This window comes from Pelmatolapia mariae, linkage group LG7 (genome assembly GCF_036321145.2).
Source record: "Pelmatolapia mariae isolate MD_Pm_ZW linkage group LG7, Pm_UMD_F_2, whole genome shotgun sequence".
Lineage (NCBI taxonomy): Eukaryota > Metazoa > Chordata > Actinopteri > Cichliformes > Cichlidae > Pelmatolapia > Pelmatolapia mariae.
Genome location: NC_086233.1, coordinates 5,646,669 through 5,656,638, shown reverse-complemented (window position 1 = coordinate 5,656,638; position 9,970 = coordinate 5,646,669). Strand labels below are relative to the sequence as shown.

The following is a 9,970-nucleotide window of genomic DNA, read 5'->3' as shown; positions in this document are numbered from 1 at the left end:
GAAGAGGAGGAGGAAGAGCCAGCAGCAGCTGACAGATGGAGAGAATAGACAGACTGTTCCCTGTTTGTGAAGGACTGCTAGAAAAGTTTAAAATAGCTAATTGTCTGTCCTGAATCAGTCTTATTAGGTAATGTTCAAATAATGTTATCATTCCAGTGTTTTCAGTGTGGGAGAAAGTACTCAGGGCCTTCAAGTTACACACTATGAAAGGCAGCAACAAGTTTAATATTCAGAAACCTAAAGTATGTATCAGCAGCAGAATGGAGCTAAAAATAAATGTTTGTTTCAGTTCTATGAAGCTTTGAGTATTTTGGATTAGTAGCACTGCTGTGTTTGTTGCATCATATTGCTGTAATTGTTTATATGCTTTATATATTCTGAGGTAAGTTGATCTACAGTGTTACATCATATTCTATAAGGATGTTATGTGTTTGTGTACTTTCTGCCCAGTTTGACCCATTTAGCAGAAGTCAGCCTGTTTAAGGCTCTGATATCTATTCTGTAAGACTTAAAGCAGTTATGACATGGTCTGATTTTCTCACCCAATAAAGGAATATTTCATATATCAGTCTACTCTTCATTCTATCAGAAACAGTTATCACAGCTCGTACATTTTCTTTTTACACATATATGTAAACATTGAGCCAAATTTAGTAATGCCAACATACTGAAGGAACAACATTTGTCTCTTATATATATAATACACCTATATATACACTGTCAAAGATACTTGTCTTTGAGTGAAGATTTAAGGTGATAGGACATATAAATAACTGCAACTTGAATCTTTACTGGAGCTCAGTATTTGACACAGAGTTCACTCACATGTGCTGTACCAGTGTACCTGCACATGTGATGTGACAATAAAAGTGATTTGATTTGAGACTTCAAACTCACTGCTGTAATAACTTATAATGATTAATATAATAACTATAATATTGGCCATATCATATTTACACTGACTTTAGTCTCATGAACAACATTAACTAATTGTTATTTACTAGCTAATCTTAAAATGACTGTTCAGTACAGATATGAAGGCCAACAATCATGTTTTACAGTCCTGTGGTCTCAGCCTCAGATACTTATTAAATCACACAAAGCTCGTGTAGAAACAAACAAACAAATGAACAAAATATGTTCTCCTTCATTTCTGTCAACCACACGTTTCCAGCTATCATGGTTGCTAGGCAACCTGGGCAGCGCGACGGAGGCTAGACCGTCCCATTTCACAAGCCTCGCACTTCCGGCCTTAGTGGTCTTTGAGTACGCGGCCCTTGAGGACCGTTGAGGCTGCGTACTTTAAGGCTGCAGAACCTGAATTGGGATACAACCAAGGAAACATGGGAAGAAAGAGACCGGAACTAAAACTAACCTTCAACATAAAACAGGAAATAACCAAAACATAATAATAGACATGAAAAGTTACAGACAAAAGAACACAAGGGGACTAAAACCAGAGGGAGTGAGGCACTGGAGAGCCGACCTCTACTACTACTACTCTTATATTATTAATACTACTACTACTACTACTACTACTACTACTAATAATAATAATAATAATAATAATAATAATAATAATAATAATAATAATAATAATAAAGTTATAATACTAAAATTCATCATCAGGGTAATAAGATCAAACCAGAACCAACACTCAGAAATGAACGAAAAACCTCAAATTAAACCTCATAAACTCAGGAGACTAAGTATCCATGCTACACAGTATCAGTAATGAAACATCGAGTTGCTCTTCATCACATAAATATAACTAAAATAAAATCTTTTCTGTAGGATTGTGCAAAAGAGTCCAAACTTTGTCTAGATTTTCAAAAGAACGGGCAGACTTTCACTAAAGCTGTCTGACATGATGTGTATTTCTTGCTGTCAGCTCCACTGAAGTGACCGGTGATTAAGTGCAGGCCTACGTGGGAACTTGCCTCTGCAGATCACATCTGGCATTCGTCTGTCAGCCTTTTCTTCTGTTTGTTTTACAGTCCGGTTCACATTTATGTCTTTATAAAGGCCACTCGCCTGTGTTTGACGTTTAAATCACGAAATGCAGCGTGAACTTTTTCCACCCCATTAAACCTGATCCTGCTAATACGCCCCCCTCCCCTCCTCCTCCTCCCCCTCACCACCGCTGCTGCTGCGCTCCTCATACTTTCCAAATAAAACGGATCCAGCTGTGTGCAGCTGTGCGCCCTGCGTGCGTCACACCCGTGTGCTGCTCGGTAGACAGACTAGGTGGAAGAGAAGGAAAGATGTCCGGCATCGCACAGCTGTCGGTGTTCCGGGGTTTGTGCTTTCTGTGGGCAGCCGTCGGCACGGCGAGGAGCGGGACCTTGTTCCTGCGGGAGAGCCTGGAGCGGGGGCCGGTCAGCTTGAACGATATGTTCCGAGAGGTAGAGGAGTTGATGGAGGACACTCAGCACATACTGGAGGAGGCAGTGGACCAGGTTGGCGTCGTATTTTATCCATTCATATAAAGCCAGTGCTGACTGGCAGAGAAAGCCAATTTGTCCATATTAAAGTAAATACGCCACAGTTTTATTAGAAAGCAGGGGGATAAAAAAGTGTTTCAAATTTTTTAATGCTCAGTTACTTTTAGCAGACACATAGATTCCGTGTCTGCTTTAAATCTGACCCACGCCGTGCTGAGTACCACCGTCACTCATGATAGTATTTGCTTAAAATAGAGATTTCCCGGCAAGACACTCAGTTCAATAAAAGAAACGGCAATACAGAAGAGCTCCTGCAAGAACTTCATACAAACAGCTTTTTCTAGACAGCCTTCAGTACCTTGTGTTTGTTATTTTCCTTCCCAAGAATTGAATTTCAGCAGGTCCGATACATTTCCTGATGTCAGTGAGCGTCTGGTTTTCATCATTTCTGGGCTACTGGGAGGTTTCCCTTTTGCATCAAGCAGAGAATGCAAACTATCCATTCTTATAGCCCCCTTAAGGATCCATATTTTCCAAAATATGAAGAAAAGATGTACAGTATAACATATGCTCCTCTTTATTTAAGATTTACCCTAATTTTCCTTCCAAAAGATAACTACAGAGAGTGCAAAATCGTCTTCAGGCTCACTGGAGCTGGGTCCTAACTACCACAATGAGACTACGATGGTGATAAAGAACGGAGAGAAAGCAGTTAAGGTACTAGACAGAACTGACAAGGTAGGGATTCACTCATTACCGTGTAACTTTCACACACAAGCCATTCACTTCGCTGAGTGGGTTCAGGATTAATTGGTAAGAAAAGAAAAGTTGTTTTTCTTCCCCAGGTCTGATACAGTATTTCACCCCCTTACTGTTTTTATAGGACACTAACAACAAAACTGGAGAGACTCATTTGTCCCATGTTCATATGGAGATCTCCAGCCAGTGGAACAACATGAATCATGTGAGTCTTTTACCTCTTGTCCTTAATCCAGACCTAAACCTAAACCAAGTTTTAAACAAGGTTTTGGCTTTTTCTTCTGTGTCCACATTTTCCCGATGCTGCCATGAAGCTGCTATTTTTATGTGAGTCAGTATTTTGTACTGAGATTAATAGTTTAACATTTTGGCTTGTATCAAGTTGGGATTCTGGAAATATTTTGGAGAAACACAAAATCCAACTCACTTAGTTTCAGACCTCTTTTCAAAGCGATGGAAAGTTTACAGGCTGCCTTTTGGAAACAGATAAAAGCTCAAGCCTCTTTTTTATTACATTCCAATGAGAATCTGTCAGTATTATTTTAAATATTTATCAGCTTTTAGAGTGCTTGATTTCAGTGTAATGTTTCCAGAGATGCATTTTCCTTCAGTTTGGTAAATATTCCACATTTGTAAGATGAGACAGAAAAAAGGAGAGGTTTTTGAAACCATGGGACCATTGTATTAACACGTTTTTTTAAATAAAGGATGATCTCATCCAGCAAAGAAACCTACCATATACTTTTCATAGTTTTCGCCAAGAGGAGGCCAGCTTGGATTGAGGTTGCTGTTGCTGCTTGCTGCCTGCTCTTTAGTTTACAGCGGTGGTTTTGATCTTTTTCTTTCCTGGCAGCTGTACAGATGGTGGTTATGTTAATAGAGGAAAAAATGCCAAGGAAGCAAGGAAGATTGTAAGCCAAAAAGCTATACTTTTGTAAAGAAAATACTACCCCCCCCCCCTCCCAAAAAACCCCGAAAAACTAACGCCATATGTAATTAAGCTTATTTGTTAAGTCACAGTAGAGTAGAGTCAGTTAATCGCATGGCACTGTTGCTGCTTCAGAAAAAAAAAATTAGTCAGCGCATGGGGAGTTGAAAAAAAGCACATGTCAGCTAAAATGTGGAAACATTTGGTTAAAATGTGGATGCTTTTTGGATGAGTGGAGGCAGTCTGTGAGTAATGTGATTTAAGTGAATAGAGGGTCTAGATAATTTCCTACAGCACTGCTGTCCATAACAATTGTCAGTCAAACGCCTTATTGTTGCTACAAAGCGTTGCAGACAACTGTGGCTACTACATTTCAGCTGTTGCGTTAAATGTCCCGTATTTTGCTCCTTTGTGGTTTCATAACTTTATTTTAGTGGTCTGTGCTCTTTTTACCCTGATTCTGCATACCTCCATTTTAGCTGCTGAATTTTCTGATGGGTTACCTAGCCCAGCTAAGACACTGAGTTCTCTACCTAACTCGTTAAGTAGCAGTGCAGCATTCTTAGAAAATGTCAGTTACCAATAAAACTGCAAGGCATGTGCTCACTCTTTGTTCACTCTTTGCTTGTGAGTGTGCTGAAAGAGCTACTCGGCAGAAACCGTGCCTTTGTGTCAACTTGTAAGATAGATAAGTAATGAGAAGACAAATTGTATTAAGCCGTGTGAGAGAATAACTGAGCTTCTGCCAGGAGCACTTCAGACAAACCTAGGATTGTTTCTCCATTTTCAGACATTTATATTTGGTGGCATTTCTGGGACCTCCCTGCCATTTGAAAATCATACGTAGAAGCCTAAGAGGAGGGGGAACAGCAGCAAGATCCTCCTACTGTTATGATTTAACCGAAGCAGGACGGGACACAAGAAAAGCAGTTGACAAGGTTTATTCACCAATTCATAATGTGCAGTGGAATTTTCAGAGGCAAAGCCAGAGAGGAGAGACATTGTAGGAGAGTGGTGAAAACAAACAAGCAGACTAGAGAGCAAAACAATAAAATACTGTGTGGAATTCCTGGCACAAGGAGGAAATCTGGAGCATAGCACAATTCTAAGGTGTTAACTTGAAAACACTTGGAAAAATTAACACTAAAGAGTCTGAATTATATTATAAACAATCTGTAGAGTGTAGGCGGAAGAGCTGGCGCCATGGTGGATGGGTCAAGTGCACAATCCAGGGAACCAGTGATAACAGTTGTGTAGCCATGGCTCTGGGAAACACACAAATGTACACAAATGCAGGGAGAGAAAGGTCAACACTGCAGGCAAGCAAGGATTGCCCACAGAACAAAGCAGACAACTGACATGGATTGGTTCAAGTCAGAAATAGCGCAAACAGGCTGAACAATATGGGGTGGTGGTGGGTGACAAAGCAGCTTGCAGCAAAATAGCACGCTCCTATAAGACTTGCTAATAGGATGAGCAGAGTAGAATCTGCTAAGCCGCCAGCTGATGAGAGCTGGCATCTGAAATCTGCCTAACTTGGCTCCCCAACCTGCAAGAAATAACAGGTGATTTCCAAGCTTTGCAACTTGTTACATTTCATGTTACATTTCCTCAGAAAAATACAAAGAAGAAACCCCCCAAAAAAGGATGATAGGGGAACTTTAAAAGTCATCCATTTCTCACAAATAAAACCAGGACTCTGTAATGTGTGATTAATATCTAACCTTTTAGCTTCATTTGACCTGTTTTCCTGTATTGATGAGGTAGAAACGCAGACAGTAATAACACTTTCGGGTAAGAAAACTGAAATCTAAATTTACAGTGGGAAAGGAGGTCTGGTTTAAAGATGTTCTTTGTTTGGTTCCTGCGTTAAACTTTCACAGGCCACACTTTCAAAGATAAATCAGAGAAATCCACCCATGTGGCTGGGATTGTTTTTGGCATGCACTGTTTCCTCTCACCACTGGAAACAAGTCAAACTAAATCTCAAATATCTCATTAGCATAAAGACTTGCTGACTTCCTCTGCTGGAAAATCCACCCTTAAAAGCGCACTTTTCAGCATCCACAATATTTGTCACTTTGTTGCATGGTGTACTCGGTGTTCCTGCAACAAACTCACATTTAGCATCATTTAACAACAAGTTTATAGTATTTCCAGCTTGGCCTTAAAAGCCCAGATTGTTTCAGGCATTAAAAAAAAATTGTGTTTTATTTTAAGCACCGTTTCTTTCTGTGAGTCATCCTGGAAAGGGCACATATTTGAAGATAATTTCTTTACCTTCAACATGCTGGAGTGCAAATCAAGTGTAGAGGACAGAAGGAGGGGATACTCTAGAGACCCAGCCCTTGTGGTGCATTCAGATGCCACTGATGTTGTCCTTAATGCAGTTTCCATGGAGATGGACCCAGCAGATACCGGGAAGTCATTATGTGGGGGTGCAGTGGAATAACATACGACTGTTATTGTGATACAGGAAAATAGCACTCAGCTACACTGAATTCTGTTTGGCTGAGTGCTTCTTGATAATGATGTCCATTGTGAGATGAGATTATTTTCAAGATGCATGTATTTCTTATCTAAAACTATAATAAATACTTCTGTTCGGTTCTTCATCACTTGATGTATTTGTAATTCATTTTTCTCATCCCACAGGAATGCATGGTGGACGAGGACTGTGGCAACCTGAAATACTGCCTGTATGAGATTGAGAACTCCAAATGCCTCCCCTGTATCCCAACAGACATGGTGGGGAGACAGTTAGTGTTGTCTTTTGTGGTTGCGATGAGCTACTATAATCAGTGTCTTTACTTCAAGTATAGCATCACTAGTCACGATGAACCCACAGACGATTATCACTGAGCTCCACACTTCCCCTCTAATCGTTGTATCGGCTTTCAGCTTTCGAGGTAACAACCTTCCAACTACAGTACAGTGTGACTGGCTGCATGTAAAAGTAATCACCATAATTTAACCTGGTGGTTTCTGGACTGTCAGTCCCATCGGTCTGAAAGCTCAACTTTAGTCTCCATGTTGTTTTTGTTGAGCTACAAAGGAATTTGGGCAAAAAGAGTGGAGTACAAGTTAATCAGTTATGCTTGAAAGTTTGAGTAGTGGATGCATCCATAAATGGTTTGGATGATAAGTGCTAACAGACTAATAAAATACTAGAATTTCACTCACTGATAGGAGCTCCGCCGTTGAGAGGTTCAGTTCAGTCACTCAGATTAGCAGTGCTTGGCTAAAACCTGTCAGTCAAAGAGACAACATTCCTCACTTTATGTCTCAACAAAATACATACAGGGAAAAAAAATTAAAATTGAAAAATCACAAACAAACAGTTGTTATCTAGGAGAAACATCCACAGAAGCTAGTTCTGTTCTAAGCTGTAAACATCCTTTATAATGCTGTTAAGTTGGACAGCATTGTTACTGTGTTACTGTGCCTCCCTTGTGTCCATTGTGTTACATCTTGATAATCCTTGACTCTACATTTGTGTATTTCCTGTTTTACTTTGACAGTCTGTGTCCTGTGTCAGTGTATTCTGTTTTCCTTCCTCCCTGTCTGGTCTTGTCTCATTAGTCACAGCTGTGTTCCTCACCTGTTTGCCATTTCCTCGTTGTGTTTCCCGCTGTTCCTCATTGGATCATCTGCTTGTTCTTCATGTTCTTTTGTTTAGCTTCTCCCAGTTGAGGTTTTGTTAGTGTTTTCAGTTCCCCTTCCGTTAAATGCTTTACAGTGTTTTTTACAGCCACCAATGAAAGGCTCACTTTCAGTTTAAACCTCCACCTATTCCTCTATTTGTCTGCACTTGGGTCCGCACCTCTCATCGCCACACAGTCTGCCCTTGCAAACCGTGACAATATGGGGACTTGTATAGTTGAAGCCTCACGTGGCCAATAGAGGAACTGCAATTTCTGCAGTTTTTTTATTAGAAATGCATACAGCATAGAAAATATTGGACATAGTTTTAATGGTATGTGCAGTAGACAAAAAGTAGCACTGAACTTGAGTTTAAACATAATTTGTGCTGAATGTTTGTTTTGAATAAAACATTTTCTATTGTAAAGTGGCAGAAACAAGTATTTAGATCGTTTACATAATACAATCCATAATCTTGGTTAAGTAATGGTACCAGCGTTTCTGAAATAAATGATGTATACTACAATGTGCAATATTTGCTCCTAAAATATAGTAGATTAGAAGCGGAATGTAGCATAACATAGAAATACCACCCCATGCCCCCCTCTGCACACACCCCAGGACTTGAAAATGTTCAAAAGTAACATCAGTGACATAAAAATCCATTAAGCAAAAAAAAAAAAGTGCCCTTTATGCTGTGATGTAATGCTATCTACATGAATCCAAAAAGATGCACTTGACATACTTTTTTTTAACACATCTGATTGTGTGTCCTCACGTAGCCCTGCATCAAGGATGAGGAGTGCTGCTCTGATCAGATGTGTGTTTGGGGCCAGTGCACAGTGAACGCCACCAGTGGAACAGAGGGAACCATCTGTCAGAGTCAGAGTGAATGCAGGCCACACCTCTGCTGTGCTTTCCAACCAGGTAAGTTTCATCTGGGTTGGAACACCAGAGAGACTACCTTAAAGTGCCTAATTGGATCTGTTTGCTATTTTAATCTCCTAGGACCTGGCGTCCACATATGTGGACATCACATTTTGGGTTATTTAGACCAAAATACTCAATTTTGCTCTACAAGGGTCTGATATCCACTTACGAGGACATTATACTGCTACTGTTCTATCAAAATTTTAAACGAATATCCTCATATGTGGCTCTCATTTTTCTTAAAAACAAAAATAAGGTAAAAAAAAAATCTGGTAATTCCTTGTTTTTACATTCATTCAGCCCCAATATGCCCAAATATCAAAGAGAAATTAAAAATGCATGTCGTGGAAGAGTTCGGGTCTTAGGAGGTTAAAGCAATCTGTAATATGTTATTATCTCAACCTGTAACCAGTTCTAAATGCTTGGTGACAGAATTTAGGAATCAAACATAGTCCAAGACTAACAAAGTCAGAACGGGGATAGTCTAAGTGAAACATTGTGATTTGGACTGAGCAGTCAATGACTTAGAAGGTTCAATAAAGGCAGTTTTAAACTTCATGTATTTTTCTCTCTGCTGCTTCCATCAGAGCTTTTGTTTCCAGTATGTAACCCCAAACCGGGCAAGGGGGAGTCCTGTCTAAGCCACCCCAACCTGCTGATGGACATGCTAGCCTGGGACCAGGAAGGTCCCCGTGACCACTGCCCCTGTGCCGATGACCTTCAGTGCCAGCCTCATGGGTGAGACCAAACACAGCAGCACACGTTTACAGTGAAAAAAGAGCAAGTGTAATTTTTTTTTTTTGCTTGAAATTCACATTTTTCTCTTTTCTTGCAGCCGTGGATCTGTGTGTGGATAACAGTACTGGAGATTAACAGTGCAGCAGAGTTAGATGAAATGACCTTAACGATCCAAAGACGGACACCTCTGCTGATCAACAGCTGCTGAAAGTACAGGCTGTTGCTTCAGGACTGAACTTGCACTCACTGTATTATTTATGCTTTACTGCCAGTGTGTATTATATATATTAAAAAACAACAACAACAATAAATGACTTGTTTTCAGCTTTGAGAACCAAGGAAAGCACGTTCTGTTATTTACTGGTGATCTTATTTTTGGTTTGTCAGCAGTGAACACTAGAGGGCGAACTTTTACACATTTGAAAACTTGGTGGGTATCTCTTTTTGTAATGACCTTTCATTGACCTTAGTGGAAACTGTTAAATGTCAAGAAAATGTGTCAAGGAGAATTGATAAGGAGGAGAATCAG

The 9,970-nt window shown here is 40.0% G+C and overlaps 1 protein-coding gene across 2 annotated transcripts; it reads left to right on the top strand.

The window, feature by feature from the left end:
• Nucleotides 1–2,160: 2,160 nt before the first annotated feature.
• Nucleotides 2,161–9,753, top strand: dkk3b (dickkopf WNT signaling pathway inhibitor 3b). 2 transcript variants are annotated; one of them, XM_063480490.1, is made up of 7 exons: nucleotides 2,161–2,459; nucleotides 3,057–3,161; nucleotides 3,328–3,408; nucleotides 6,787–6,879; nucleotides 8,556–8,700; nucleotides 9,291–9,441; nucleotides 9,539–9,753. In XM_063480490.1, exons 1-7 carry the CDS (start codon nucleotides 2,265–2,267, stop codon nucleotides 9,558–9,560), a joined length of 792 nt encoding a protein of 263 aa, XP_063336560.1. In that variant the 5' UTR covers nucleotides 2,161–2,264; the 3' UTR covers nucleotides 9,561–9,753. The 2 variants fall into 2 exon arrangements, with proteins under 2 accessions (XP_063336560.1, XP_063336559.1); XM_063480489.1 differs by having other exon boundaries at nucleotides 3,057–3,182.
• Nucleotides 9,754–9,970: the final 217 nt, after the last annotated feature.

Bases quoted from the DNA above. Each gene is read 5' to 3' on its own strand.
- dkk3b (XM_063480489.1), top strand. From the start codon at position 2,265: ATGTCCGGCATCGCACAGCTGTCGGTGTTCCGGGGTTTGTGCTTTCTG. The intron at 3,183-3,327 runs GTAGGGATTCAC...CTGTTTTTATAG, and splicing joins TACTAGACAGAACTGACAAG to GACACTAACAACAAAACTGG. The intron at 8,701-9,290 runs GTAAGTTTCATC...TGCTTCCATCAG, and splicing joins CTGCTGTGCTTTCCAACCAG to AGCTTTTGTTTCCAGTATGT.